This window comes from Orycteropus afer, unplaced genomic scaffold (genome assembly GCF_000298275.1).
Source record: "Orycteropus afer afer isolate SDZICR_OR568_19922 unplaced genomic scaffold, OryAfe1.0 scaffold00442, whole genome shotgun sequence".
Taxonomy (NCBI): Eukaryota; Metazoa; Chordata; class Mammalia; order Tubulidentata; family Orycteropodidae; genus Orycteropus; species Orycteropus afer.
Window position 1 is genome coordinate 1312777 of NW_006922029.1, and position 15434 is coordinate 1328210.

At 47.6% G+C, this 15434-nt stretch overlaps 1 protein-coding gene across 1 annotated transcript in view; it reads left to right on the plus strand.

Moving 5' to 3' along the window:
• OTULIN (OTU deubiquitinase with linear linkage specificity) overlaps nucleotides 1–15434 on the plus strand; it is a 49178-nt gene that overhangs the window by 22167 nt on the left and 11577 nt on the right. Inside the window, exons 4-6 of the mRNA XM_007954198.1 lie at nucleotides 2122–2265; nucleotides 11291–11416; nucleotides 13502–13771. Coding sequence (XP_007952389.1) covers nucleotides 2122–2265; nucleotides 11291–11416; nucleotides 13502–13771 — 540 coding nt within the window. The remainder of the gene's footprint in view (nucleotides 1–2121; nucleotides 2266–11290; nucleotides 11417–13501; nucleotides 13772–15434) is intronic.

Genomic DNA, 15434 nt, shown 5'->3' on the forward strand with positions numbered 1-15434 from the left:
TTGATCATGTTGTCAGAAGGGACCATTCCCTGGGGAAGGATGTCATGTTTGGTAAGGTGGAGGAGGATCGATGAAAGAGGGGAAGGGACCCAACGAGATGGATTGACACAGTGGTGGAGGCAATGGGGTCAAGTATAGCAAGGATTGTAGAACTGGTGTGGGACCGGGTGGTGTTTCGTTCTGCTGTGCGTAGGGTTGCTATGAGTTGGAGACGACTCGATGGCACCTAACAGCAACAACAACAATGTACTTCATGTTGCAGATATTGACTTGCCATTTTGAGCGAAATATTTTTTAACTTTTTTTTCCTGTTTTTTAATGCTTTAACATTTTCTGTTTGTTAATGTTTGAATCCATTGATTCTTTTCCACAGAGCTTGTTTTTGTAGAAAAGATTACATCTTTTAGCAGGCAGCTCAGCTACCCCTGCCTGCGTGAACCTAAAGGCAAGCTGCCACTTTAAACTCCGTTAGCTCAGCTTCCTGCAGGTGTGGTGTGTAGACTCTGCATGCCAGGTACTTGTTAGGGACTCAGCTGTGCAAACCTGAGGCCCTCCATCCCTGCCAGAGGTTAAGAGCATTTTATCTTTGTATGGCCATCTGCTGGACATAGTGAACGGCCACTGTTTTAGATGGTCCTGCTTCCTGCCCTGCGTCAGTTTCAATAACCAGGAAGCCAAATACTCAAACCATATTTTCTCAGCTTCCCCAGAACGCTTTCGGGGACTTGTGGTTCTGCTTTATGACCTTCGAAGCTCACTGTTAACTATTGATGTCTTGGAGGTTATAATCAAGATGTCTACTAAGTCTGCCAAGTACTCCATATTCAGGAATTTGGGCTAAAATCACTCCCTTATGGGTCTCTCTCCAGGAAGAGCTTTGACCCTGCAGTGGACTCTTTCTGTGACCAAATGTTCCCTTGGTGCTGTTAGCACAGGACCACATCCAGGCCTACCACAAGGACTGGTGCATGGTAACAGCTTAGAACTCGTTACATGTGTCCTGATTTGTCCGTGTGTATCCTTTAGTTTGGATGTTCTTTTGGAAGTAAGCATGTGTAAATCCAAATTTAACGTATGAAGTTTGTTTCACTCTGACATGAGTAATGTGTGCACTTGGAAAGGCACCGAGCCCGTTGAACGAGCCATCATGAATGCTCCCAGGGGGTGTATGGTCCACCATGAGGAGGAGGTGCATCTGGTGGGGTGATGGGCCTTTACCTGCTGCAGTGGTTGGATAACTAAATAAAACTGCTGCCCTCAAAATGTAATTGGAAAGAAATGCCCACAGTTTGGCTTCAATTTTGGTGTTTGCATCCCGTGGGCAGTGTATTTTATGATTCAAGAATCTACCTGGGGTTTAAAAAATATGTTTCTTATTTAATCCAGGAAATAAGTGGAGTCCTCCCTGTCACATCAGAGCATCATTCTGTGCTTTGAGGCTGAGCCAGTCCGACTGGAGAAGCCAGGCATCCTGGATGCCTGTGCCCTGGCCACTGGGGTTTCCTGGGTCCCGTTGGATGGCTGTCTTTGGGTGACTCTGTCAACTGAATGTTTTCATTTCCTCTTTTCACTTCTAGACTGAGCAAGAAGGACATTTCAGTCTGCTTTTTTTTTTAAGTTTAACAGAATGATCCAGTCATTTCCTAGCATGTACACTTCCTTTATACACCATACAAATGAGATTTGGTGTATTATTTTTTGATACGGAGATAGACATTTAGCACATTTTTCCTCAGTCTGTCTTGTCTTTTCACCAAAGGGTCAGCGTGAACAGAGAGCTCTTCAGAATATTGATGTCAGTAAGTGAGCATTCCAGCAGTTGCTTAGGGATGTGTGACTCCAGCTTTGGGGGTGGCAGAGTTGTTTCATAATACTTTGAATGTTTTCTCTGTTTACCTGTTGGGTATGCTGCATATGCAGGTCTTTCTCATAGTACTTTACTCATTAATTTCTTTTGATTAATAACAGAAGAGGCTGGAGTGTCTCCCAGGAAGGATTTGGCCAGTGCTATTGGTCTCATTCTTCCACAGTTGGAGGCAGGTTTTCCCCACAGGAATCAAACTTTCCTGCTCTCTGAAGTCAGTAATGACCCACTGTGGATTCTTTGATACTTTCACCCAGGGCTACGAGGAAGTTTCTCAGAAATTCACCTCCATAAGGCGCGTCCGTGGCGATAATTACTGTGCACTGAGGGCTACGCTGTTCCAGGCAATGAGCCAGCCGGCGGAGCTGCCCCCCTGGCTGCAGGACCCGGAGCTCACGCTGGTACGCTGCCACTGCAGGTTTGAGGCCACAGTGGGCCACGTCACTGTGTGCCAGGAGACTTCTCCTTTCTGTCCATGCTGCTTGCTCGTGCTGCCCGTGAGTGATGTCAGCTTGTGGCAGTCCCCAGTCTCGTGGGGATGATTTCACAGTAAAATGACCAAGGATAATGGGTATTTCCCAGAGAAGGAAAATGGCAGAACTGACTCAGGCAGTTCCACCAAATTAGAGAGCAGATGTTAGAGTTTGTAAAAAGCACTTTGGAACAGTTTGGCTTCAATTTTGGTGTTTGCATCCTGTGGGCAATGTATTTTATGATTTAAGAATCTACCCAGGGTTTAAAAAACACATTTCTTATTAATCCAGGAAATAAGTGGAGTCCTCTGCGCAGTGCTTTGGGGGCTGGCTTTGTGGGCGACTGAGCAGCCCCCCTGGAAGAGAGACAGCCCCATCACCTTGGAGAGGCTTCCTGGGGAGGAGAAGGTCAGGGGCCGGGTCCCAGACTGGCCCTCAGTAGCACTTTAAGTCTACAGCTTGACGGTGACTGAGATGCCGTGTATCAGTGTGTCCACGACACAGACCAGACAAGGTCACGTAATAATAAGTTGAATGATAGAATATCCTAGGGATTCTGGTGGGTAGCAGTGGTTGTGCATAACTGACAGTATGACGTTAACTGGAGGAAAATCTATAGTCTGTACTTAAAGAAAAAAAACAAACAAGCACAGGTCATTTAGCTGGGAGAGATCTGCCTTAACAGCAGTTGATGGAGGGAAAAAAGACCTCAGGGCTTTGCCGAGCGCAAGCCCCGCCTGAGCCCGCAGGGAATGTGGTGGTTCCCAGTGATGCTGGCTGCACCAGAAGGGGCGCTGTTGGAAGCGGGCCAGAGCAGTCCCAGCATGAATGGAACTGGCTAGAGCCCGTCTTGGACGGAGCGCAGCTGTCTGCCCTGTGTCTTTACCAGCAGATGGGTTCATTTCATCCTGGGAGTAAAAGAGCAGGGGGTGCTTGCCTGGGAAAAATATGACTTCTAGAGGAAACTGGTTGCTGGATAAGATGTTTGAGGTCTGTTAGGTAGATGAGGCGGTCCCATGGCTCCAGAGGGCAAAACCAGGGCCAGTGGGTAGAGGGTATCATCCTTCTGTCTTTGTCTGTGATTATCCATTTCATAAACTTGTGTAAGATCAACACACCTGCATAAATGGTCCAAACCTTATCTGTGAAAAATACTTTCCTCTAAGCAGGGATGGGTGCCATCGCAAGCAGATTTCTTAGCTTATTTTTTTATACATATAAAAGTCGAAGAAATTGATGAGCTAGGCAGTTTTTTCCGGGGTGTGTTTTAGAATCATCGGTCACTTCACAGAAGGATCCCTGTGCACATAGGGCAGTGCCGGGAAGCCAGCGCCTAGGGGGGGCACCTCTGTTTGGTTTTAACAACCATCACTTAATCTGTAGACTGTGACGTGAAATCCTCCTCAATGTTAGGCTGAGCTTTTTCCTTCTGAGCCTTTGATTTTAAGGAGCTTGTTTACATCTGTGGGCTTAGCTGACATCATGAATTTGGATTTTTAGACTTTCCCAAAAACTCTGTTGCCAGCGTTGTTCTAAGTAATTAAACATATAAAACCCATAAAAGTAAAGCACATGCTTCTTTGATTTCACTGACAGGATTCATTTGCGTGAGATCGTCTGTGTTACTGATAGTAGCCTAGACAGGTTGTGTAGTTTGATTGCTGTTTGACTGTGCTGAGTGCACGAGCGATGGGGCTTTGAAGTGGGGTATCTGACTAACTGAGTGAATGAAAATATTTTTAGTTTTCCAGGCATTCTTTCCAATTCTTCCCTTTTCTCTGTGTATCAGGCAACAAATATTTTCTCTTGGGAGCACAGTCTATAATTAGTTGGTCACAGTGGTATTATTTTTGTTATCTAATCTTTATTGAAGGCCAAGAGGCTCAGGAAAACACATCATACTTGCCTGTGAGTTTTGTATTTAAGTTTATGAAACTTTGGTTCTGTTATATGTTAACCAAAGGAGCTGTGGTGGTGGTGTGGCTAAGATATTTGGCCGCTAGCCAGAAGGTCAGGAAGATGGGGCGATTGACTTGCGTGAAGATTTCCAGCCTTGGAAATCCAATGAGGGTAGCTGTGAGTTAGAATCAGTATGATGGCAATGTGTGATATGTTAATTGAAGAAGTGACTTTGTTCTTTCATTGCTTTCATTCAGTCAAAAGACTTGTAGCCATCTTGATTTTTCTAGCCCTCATAATTTGCAATTAACAACTCATTAGGGAAAGACTCATTAACAACCTGTGATGTGCAGATGAGAAAACCTTGCTTGCTGAGAGAGGACTTGAAGCACTTACTGATGAAGCTCAAAGACCACAGCCTTCAGTATGGATTACATCTCAAGTTTATGAAAACAAAAATCCTCATAAATGGACCAATAAGCAACATTACGAGGAATGGAAAAAAGCTTGAAGTGCCAAGGATTTCATTTTACTTAGATCTACAATCAGTGCTTGTGGAAGCACCAGTCAAGAAATCAATGTGTTGCATTGGGAAAATCTTCTGCAAAAGACATCTTTAAAGTGTTAAAAAGCAAAGATGTCGCTTTGAGGACTAAGGTGTGTGACCCTAGCCGTGGTATTTTCATTCACCTCATGTGCATGTGACAGCTGGACAATAAATAAGACCTTCCCCAATAGCAGCACCGTTTGCCCACCTTCCGTGCACAGGTGTTTTGTTGCATCACTCAGCACCTTGTTCAGGTGACAGATTCACCAGGCACTTGACACTCGGTGCCAGTGCAGGAAGGCGCATGCAGACTTCGTCCAGTTGTGCTTAACCAATTGTTCCCGCCTCCTCCCTGTTGCAGGCCGTCCTGTGATGCCCTTCTGTCCTGTTCTCATTCTGGCCCCTCCACCCAGTCTTCCTTTGCAGAGTCCACAATGAGAAGGGCCTTGTTGAGTGAGGGTGTGCATGGTGGGGTGTGGCTGAAAGGTAGGGCTGGAGCCAAGGATGGTAGAAGGGGTGGAGGGGCGTGAAGTCTTCAGAGCTGGATGGTGGGTGTGGTACCCAGTCCATTGCACCCCAAAAGTAGGGAAACGCTGTCTCCAGAGACCATTTACACATATATGTGCTTAAGATGAGCAGTTACGTGAATTATGAAACAGTTTTATTGCCTCAGAAATGAAAGTCTTACAGGAGTTTTGGTATGAAAGGTGGTGTGCCCTTCTTTTCCCCATCTTCCTAGTGGATAGGAGTCATTCGCATCCTGTCAGAGTAAGGGCATTCCTGCTTGCTGATACTAAGCAACCAAATGCACTGCCGTCGAGTCTGACTCATAGCGACTCCTCCTTGGTTTTCTGAGGCGATATCCCTATGGAAGTAGATTACCCAGCCTTCCTTCCAAGGACTTGCTGATGGGTTTGAACTGCCAGCCTTCTGGTTAGCAGTCAAATACCTTAGGCACTATGCCACCAGAAATTACTTAAAAACAAACACTTGGACCGGACTCAAAGTAAATCCCAACCAAACCTGTTGCCTTCAACTGCAACTTTCAAGATGGATTACAGCTCAACATAAAGAAAACAAAAATCCCCACGGCTGGACCAGTAAGCTACATCTTGATAAATGGAGAAAAGATTGAAGTTGTCAAAGATTTCATTTTACTTGAACCCACAATCAATGCCCATAGAAGCAGCAATCAAGACATCAAATGATGTACTGCATTGGGCAAATCTGCTGCAAAAGACCTCTTTAAAGTGTTAAAGAACAAAGATGTCACTTTGATTACTGAGGCACACCTAATCCAAGCCATGATATTTTCAGTCACCTCATATGCATGAGAGAGCTGGACAGTGCATAAGGAAGACTGAAGACTTCAAGATGCTTTTGAAGTGTGGTGCATGGACTGCCAGGACAATGAGCAGATCTGTCCTGGAGGAATTCCAAGCGGAGTGCTCCGTAGCAGTGAGGATGGTGACACTTTGTCTCTAGTATTGTGGGCATGTTATCAGGAGGGACCAGTCCCTGGAGAAGGATATCATGCTTGGTAAACTAGAGGGTCAGCGAAAAAGAAGATGACCCTCAAGAGATGGACTGACACAGTAGCTGGAGCAGTGAGCTCAAATGTAGAAGGATCGTGAAGATGGCCCAGGACCGGGCAGTGTTTCGTTCGGTTGGACATAGGGTCACGGAGGGTCAGGACCGACTGGAAGGCGCCTGATTACGACGACAAAGCTGTGTGCCGTCGAGTTGCTCTGACTCCTGCTGAGCTGTGGTGTTACAGACCTGAACTGCTCCACAGGGTTTTCTCGTCTGGGATCTTTACAGAAGTGGACTGCCAGGCTTGTCTTCTGTGGTGCTGCTGGGTAGGTTTGAACTGCCAGCCTGTGTCATTCGACCTTCTTCCTTGCTCTGACTGAAATGCTGACAGCCTCCTTTGCCACTGCACTATGTCCAGTGACAGTCATTTGTCCTGATCATGGCACAAACACCTCTGTCCTCTGTGTATGTGGTCTCGAGAGGTCCCGGGAGCCCTGGCTACTTCTGGAAGCCCAGCAGGGCGCTGTCAGGAGGCAGGCTGGAGGGACTCGAGTTTCTGCATCACTAACTGGGGTCTCGATCAGTGCTGGCTCACCTGTCACCACCTTCCCTCAGCTCTGGGGGCGGACGGGGCCTGGGCACCCAAGTCACTTCGGCAGTCTGGCTCTGGAACCATTCTCAGCCCATGGCCTGCAGGCTGTGCACTGCTAACGTCCCTGCCCTCTGGTGCATTTCATCAGGTGCTGGGTGGGTCCAGGGAGATCGTATTTGTTGCTGAGGCATGTAGACCCTTTCCCCCGCTGTATCTGCTCCCTTTGCAGGCTGAGAATGTCTTCTGTGGGTCTGGCCATCTCTGCCCTGACAGAATGTCAGTGGTGTCAGGCCATTATTGGGCAACAGGAGAGCTAGCCAGGGAGCCCTTCCCCTTTGTGTGGGCTCAGGGAGAGACCCCAGGCGTTCCTCTCTGCTGCCCAGCTTCTTGCCTTGCTCTGCTTCCCACCTGTGATGTGGAGCTTCGTCTTATCTGCTCCACCTCTCTCGCCTTCCTTTTCAGCTTCCGGTGTCATTTCTGCTTCTGTCCAGATCCAAGTCTCTGCTCTGACTCCTACCTTGGAGATGCTTGGGCTGCTAGTCTTAAACTTGCTCCTCAGTCCCTGAGAGGGGGTGACCTTTAGAGCAAGAGTCCTTGGCTTCTGCAAAAACGGCAAGGAGGTGACATGTTCTGACCTCCTATAACCCCACAAGAGGAAGACAGGATTATCAGCAGTAACCCAAGGCCTATTCCTGCCAGGCCAGACATGCTACCTCCCTCCAGCCCTTTCTCCAGCAGTTCCTCCCAAAGCACCCACCACCTCTCTACTGGGTTCGATAATTCGCTGCAGTGGCCACACAGAGCTCACAGATTATGGAGTTTATTAGGGAAGCACCACAGGCTACAATTCAGGTTCAGGAAAAATGCTCAGTCTCTCTCTCCCAGCCCACCGTCCTTCAGCCAACAGTCTCTCACAGACTCTTTCCCAGCAGTGCTGGTCCCTCGGTGTCTCACTCAGCAATGCGTGTCTCTTGCGTCTCTTTCCCAGGAATGCATGTCTCAGGAGCCCATGTCTCTTTCAGCAGCACGTCTTCCTCAGCCAGCAGTCAGAGAGAGTTCTGTCTCTAGGAGGCCTCCTTTTGAGCCAGGTGGTCAAACTAGCCAATCATAGCATCAGAACTCTAAGCACCTGAGAGAGAGTGGGCACCTCCCACAACATTGTTTTGTGCCACTCCCAACAGAAATACTCCAGGTGGACACCTTCAGCAATCAGGAGCTCCTCAGTTGCTCATAGCAAATCCCACCTTGGAGTTTACAAAGACTTACGGGTAGAAAAGCCACACAAAGTAATTTACTACACTGCAGGTTCCCAGGTACAGGCTTATCTTGGAGATATGCAGGTTTGGTTCCACACCATCACAGTAAAGTAAATACCGCAGTGAAGTGAGCCACGAATTTTTTGTTTTCCCAATGCATATAAAAGTTTTGTTCCCATTATAATACAGCCTATTAAATGTTTGGTAACATTATGAGAAAGTTTGAAATATTGTGAGAATTACCAACACGTGTGACAGAGACAGGAAGTGAGCATGTGCTGTTGGAGAATGACGCCAGTAGACTTGCTTGACAAAGTGATGCCACAGACTTTCAGTTTGTTAAGAACAAAACCACAGTATCCATGAGGCATACTCAGGGGAGGCGCCATCGATGGAGGTGTGCCTGCATGCCGTGTTTTGGAACGTCTCTGACCGAGTGTGACCTGTGGCGGTGTTCTCTTAGAGTGGAATGGATGGGACTTTGGAGCTCTTTGGTTGAGTTAGCTTTGGGGCTGACACTTTTTGTATTCTTCAACCCTTTTATCATGGTGGTGACTTCAAGGATTATAAACAGAAAAAAAACCAAACTCACTGCCCTTGAGTCGGATCCGACTCATAGTGACCCCTCCTTGGGTTTCTGAGGCAGTATCACTACAGAAGTAGATGGCCCAATCATAATTCTAAAATAAATTATGTTCCATCTAAGTTAATTACTACTTTAATCTTAAATGTTCCCTTTAGAACATTCTGATTTCTGGCACAACTCTTCACAGAAGTCCAGTTCTTTTGTGCGTAGAAAAGATGAGCTCTTTATGTGTTCTGTGTGTCATGACAGAGGGCCCCTGGTGGCATAAGTGTGCTTGGTTACTAACCAGAAGGTTGGCAGTTGAAACCCAACAGCCACTTTGCAGGACAAAGATGATACAGTCTGCTTCCATAAAGATTGACAGCCTTGGAAACCCTTTGGGGCGGTTTGTCCTCTAGGGGCGCTGTGCGTTGGAATCAACTTAATGGCAACAGTAACGTTGCTATGACTTCTGAAGGCATTTAAAGTTAGGCTAAGTTTTTCTCTTCTACATAAGTAATTCCAGCTCCATTATTCTTTCCTAATTGTTTGTGCTTTTCATTCTTCATTTTGGGACTTTCTTCTCAATGTCCACATCTCCTAACATAGACCACTCTGAACTGGATAGTGCCTCCAGCAGTAACATGACCAGTGCCAGGCAGCAGTGAGGACGCTGCCCTCTTGGCTTCCCTGTGTAGTTAGGATCTCAGGGTCTCCAGGGTCAGTCAGCGCATTGTGGTGCCTGCCTTCCCTTCCTGCCCAGGTCTGCGGCCTGACCAGCAGCTGTGCTTTCCCACCCTGATCTTTTCCATCTCTCCTTACACCAAAAAACAAATTCATTGCCATTGAGTTGAGTCCAACTCATAGCGACCCCCATTGGGTTTGCAAGGCAGTGAATCTTTACGGGAGTAGGATGCCCCATCTTCGTTCTGTGGAGCAACTGGTTGGTTTGAACTGCTAACCTTCTGGTTAGCAGTCAGATGTTCAGGCACTGCACTACCAGAGCTCCGCTCCCTTCTTTGTGCCAGCTGTGATTTTAGCTTGCTGCTGCTAGATGGCATGCTAGGTTCTGGTGATGAAACCAAGAACTGAAACCGAAGCTTGTGCAGCAGAACCCCCTACACGCTGCCCAAGTGCAAGGCATTGTGGGCATGGGCTGGGCTGGAGGGTTGGGCTGGGCGGTGGCCCACCCACCTGCGGCTCTGAGGGGTACTGTCAGCTGTCGCCTCCCTCCTAAGGCAAGCAGAACACACATGCCCACACATCCCAGTGTGTGGCGGTAGATTGCCATCACTGGGTAACCCAGAGGCATTCACTTCCTTGCTGAGCTTCCAGCTGTTTGTAGCAACGAAACCACTTCACTTTACCCAGGTGCTCTGGCAGGTGAGGCTTGAATTCCCATTCCTGAAGGGCCTCCCTGGTCTCCCATTGCAGGAAGACTAGCAGCAGTTACAGGAGCTGGTCCCACAGAGAACGCTGTAGGAAGTAGTCTTTAACAACCTGGTGACTTGGACGGGACCTTTGCTTTTCTTTGTAGCTTTTGTGGCAGTGAAGTAAGAGGCTGCTGCCCAGCCTCATTGTGTCATTTTCCTCTTGACACACCCATGCTCCCATGCTGTCATCCATCAGGTTGAGCCTCAGCTTGCCCTTCACACCCCAGATTCTGTGGGTGATAAGGGATAAACAAAGTAAATCCTTCTGTGGAAAAAAGGAAGCATCCTGCTGTTGGCTCTCTAAGCGGCTGGGCTGCCGCAGCTCTCCTGACCCTTGCCTCATTCTCCATTGTGTTTTTTATCCTAGTACAACCTTGAGTGGGAGCTCTGGTAGCTTAGTGCCTAAGGCACTTGACTGCTACCCAGAAGGCTGGCGGTTCAAACCCCCCAGCCACTCCTCAGAAGGAAGGTTGGGCAATCTACTTCTGTAGTGATACTGCCTTGGAAACCCAAGGAGGGGTCACTATGAGTCGGGTCCGACTTGATGGCACATAGTAACAACAACAACAACAACACAACTTTGAGTATATGTGTTAATATGATTTTTTAAAAAGACCTTTTAGTACTTTGTTTTTGAGGTGGATTTTTTCCTTTTTTTTTTTTTAAACCACAAGGGAGGTTTATTCTCCTAGTTAGGAAGGAGCAGGATTTTCTTTTACCCTAGACCTTCTCGTGGGCCCCAGAGCGTTGTCCTGAGTCATCAGTCAGGTGGTGATGGGAGGCTGCCATTGAGCCCGTCACTGGAAGAGGTTAATGTGACAGTACCACACAGGCAGGACTTTTGTTTATCCTTTCAAGTGGCCGTGGGCTGTTTCTGACTGCAGGTGGAGTCCAGCTGGGAGACTGGTGCCTTGCACCTCAGCCAGAACCCCTATTTCAGTCTAGTATCTCCCCTCAGAGTTTGAGTTTCTACTTCCAGACTTAGATGCCTCCTAGTCGCAGAGGACAGACTGAAGTCTGGAGACGGGTGCTTTGCAGGCCCCCCGGGTTTCTCACCTTCTGGGTCTTGTGGTGGAGTCTCAATACCTGGGGATGTTAACACCTCTCTGTCTCTGTTTCATACACTAGTTACCCGAAAGACTCATCCGCACACACACCTGGATCAGGCAGTGGAAACTTGGACTGAACTTGGATGGGAAGAGCGAGGACCTGGTTGATAGGATTAAGGCGTCCCTCACTCTGCTCCAGAAGAAGGTTTGGAACTTGTCATTGTCTGTCTCTGATAAGTGAGCGCTCTTGCTCCTCCTGGCCCCAGCAGCCCAGTTCTTAGTCTCTACTCATCCAGTTACCAGCTCCTGGCTGGTTTCTGGGCCGAGAATTGGTGAACAGACTCTCCCTGTGAGGTCCTTGGTGAAATGGAGAGATGTCAGTGTCGTGTGTTCTTGGTAGAGATGTACGTATTAGGCTGTTAGACAGGAATACGTTGGCCTTCCTACAAAGGAAGCCTGAACAAATGCAGTCTTTGTTCTAAGTCATCTTTATCAGATTCCGGTATATTGTTTAGTCTGTATTTCTTATATAGTCTTATCAAGTGTGGGGGGGAAACAAACTCACTGCCATCGAGTCAATTCTGACTCATAGTGACCCCCTTTGCATTTCCCAAGCGGTAAATCTTTACAGAAGTAGATTGCCCAGTTCTCCTTCCATGGAGGGTTTGAACCACCAGTCTTTTGGTTAACAGTCTAATGCCTTAGGCACTATGCCACTAGAGCTCCTTAAGTGATACTAATTAGTGTTTCTTAATTCTTGTCAGTTAGGTTCATGTTTTGAGATCCTGCCTATGTTTATTAGACTTCTTTTCCTTACGATTTAGTAACTTGTCTTTTAAAAGCTGTCTGGCTGGTGTCTCTGAAACAGACATAGCGGGGGAATTTGGTCTGCCAGTCCCCATTAGTTTGGGTCTGAGAATATTGCCTTTCTGGGGTGTGCCCTGTCTCACTGGCGTGTATGTCCTGCTGCATACTGGCCCTGCTGGCCCCTGGGTTGCTTGCCGTGGAGCAGCTCGTAGCCCTCCCCACCAGGAAGCCGGGTGAAGCCCTGGTGGTCATTCCAGGCTTTGTAAGCAGGGGCCAGACAGGTGAGGAGGTGCCAGCAAAGCATTTCAAGATTCTTTACCACATTTACCCCAGGGTGGCCTGTGTACTTGTTTGTGGTCCCTTTAGACTCTGAGCTCCATGGGAGACTGTCCGTTCCCTGTGTTTGGTGTGTTCCTTCACACCCGGTGCCTGGCACACAGCTGGGATATCATGGAATTCAGCAGGTCTTTTGTTGAGTGAAGAAACAGGCCCCTGCCTTGCTGGACCCTATTTTCAGTTTACAGAGATAACATGTGTTACTGGGAAACACACTGTGACAGGAGGTCTAGTAGTTTCATCTTTCTTCCATTTTGAAGAATGGGAGAGGGAGAAAGGGAAGGGGATTCTGCGCTCAGGGATCCTGCTAGACAGGAGGCCCGCCCCTGCTCAGTGTGTGGATTTGGTTTGGGCTTTGTTTTCTGTAAAGACTGACAGCCTTGGAAACCCTCTGGGGCAGTTCCACTCTGTCCTCTGGGGGCGCTGTGAATCGGAATCGACTCGATGGCAGTGGGGCATATTTCTAAGGACTGACATTTATGTTGGCATCTCTTTTCTCCATTTACTTTAACTTAAAAGCATGTACGCTTGTTGGGTTTTCTTATTTGCTTAAAGAGTTTGCCTATGTTAGCAGAATACCCAGTGCTCTGCTTTATTCTTAATCAAGGATCATTGAGAATTTCCTGGATGGATTTACCCATTTGAAGCTCATGTATGTTTTTAAGAGATTGGAGGGCTCAGTTTAATAAACTGATATTCCGGGGAGCCTGCCATTTCCCTTGCCTACCTGCCCTTTTTGATGATTAGCTTTGTGTTTCAGATGGTAACCGTTCCTGGAAGCCTCTAAAGGGGCAGAGTCATTTGAGCTGCTCTTCACAACTCCACACTGAGGCTCTTCCCTGTGTTTCTCATTGCCTGGCTTAGTCTCATTGCCTGGGGAGTTCAGGGTGTAGGAAATCTTGTTCTCTGGCCCCAGTGCTCCTCTTTCTTGCCTGGTAATTTTGTTTCAATTAATGGGCTAGAAAGGTGAATCAGGAATTGCGTGGGCTGAGAAATACGATTGTTTGAGCTAAGAATTTGAAAATGTGAGCGTTGGTGTGGGGTCTGAGGTTTTCTGCTTTTGAAAAGGGTCTTGTGCTCCCAGTGTGGAAGTATACCAGGGATTTGTAGAGTAACAGTTCTCTTGACTGTGAACCTCTTACTGTAGTGGGCAGACTTGGCTGAAATGAGAAGTGCCGAAGCCAGGCAGACAGCTTGTGATGAACTGTTCACCAGCGAGGAGGAGGAGTACAGCCTCTATGAGGCCCTGAAGTTCCTAATGCTCAAAAGAGCCATTGAACTCTATGATGACAAAGAGAAGGGAAAGGACGTCCCTTTTTTCTCTGTGCTCCTGTTTGCTCGAGACACTTCCAGTGACCCTGCACAGCTGCTGAAGAACCACCTGAACCATGTGGGACACACTGGTGGCCTTGAGCAGGTAAGTGTTCCTGATGGGGTGGACTGCCCCCAAACACAGCAACTTTAACCACCACACCTTTAGTAGGTTGGGGTTTGTGTGGGCCAGGAATTCACAGTATCTTAGCTGGGCTGCTCTGGCCCGGGGTATCTTGAAGTTGCAGTTGGGGGTTGGCCAGGGATGCAGTCATCTGAAGGCTTGATTGGGGCTCACACATGTGGCTGGCAACTGGCCTCCTTCCTCAAGGTTGTAAGCAGGAGGGCTCAAGCCCTCCTCATTGAGCTGCTTGAGCGCCCTAATGACATGGCAACTGGTTTCCCTCAGAGAGTGATCTGAGAGAGAGCTGGAGGCTCTAGCCTTTATGACCTAGGCTTAGAAGTCACACCCTCACTCACACCACAGTCTGTTCATTAGAAGTAGTCTAAGTCCATCTCATACCCCAGGGGAGGGGAAAGAGCTCCACCTTTCCAGATGAGGAATGTGCTTCTGCAGGGTGGTGGATGAAATCAGGACACTTGGCTTTGCTAGACTGCAGATAAATAAGCTCTTGAAATAGTCACTTGAAGGGTTTGGAAGAGTCTTGTTTAATCTTAGGAGCTATAGCTGCATTAAGTAGTGTCTTAATTATCCAGTGCTGCTCTAACAGAAATACTGCAAGTGAGTGGTTTTAACAAGCAGAAATGTATTTTCCCACAGGACGCTAGAAGCTAGAATTCAGGGCCCTGGCTCTAGGGGAAGGTTTTAGCTCTCGGCTCTGTTGGCTCTCGGGGAAGGCCCTTGTCTCTTCTGCTTCTATCCTTGGGCTCCTTGGTGATCTTCATGTGGTGTGGCATCTCTGTTCCCCATCTCTGCTTTTCTGCTGGCTTGTTTAATCTCTTTTATAGCTCAAAAGACATCTACTCTAAACACACCCTACACTAATCCTGTCTCATTAACATATCAAAGACAACCCAGTTTCAAATGGGATTATAAGTATGGATACAGAGGTTAGGATTTATAACACATATTGTTGAGGAACACAATTCAATCCATGACAGGTAATATGCTTTAAAACTAGAAACACTATTACCTTGGCCAGTAGAACCCAGTCTGCTCTTCAATTTTTCACAGATATGCTGAGTCTGGAGAGTTTTACAGAGGCCTAATGCAGTATAAGTCAGCTGCAGGGATCCAGGTGCGGAGAGGGAACTCAGGCACGCCCAAAGCAGCAGTGAGGGAGAGCAGGAAAAAGGGGATTAAAAGCCAGGAACTCAGACAGAGGAGCAGTCAGTTGCAGGGATCCAGGTGAGGAGAGGAACTCAGGCACACCCAACGCAGCAGGGCGGGAGAGCGGGAGAAAGGGGATTAAAAGGACTAGGAATCTGGACAGAAGAGGAGTCAGCTGCAGGGACCCAGGTAAGGGTGGTATGAGAGGTTTCCAGCAGGGAGGCAAACTTGTCTTTCGGTTTGTCCTACCATGGTGATGTGTTGATGTGAGTTTTGAGGCTGAGCCACTAGTGTTTCTAACCCAGTGGGATGCACATGGTGCATAGGTATCAGCCCAGCTTACAGACTGAGACAGACTAGGAAGAAGGAGGAGGCCATCCACTTCTCAAATAATTGGCCAGGGAAAACCTTATGAATAGCAAAGAAACACTGTTTGATACATTACCGCACAACTTTATAAATAGTCCGGTTAGGTTAG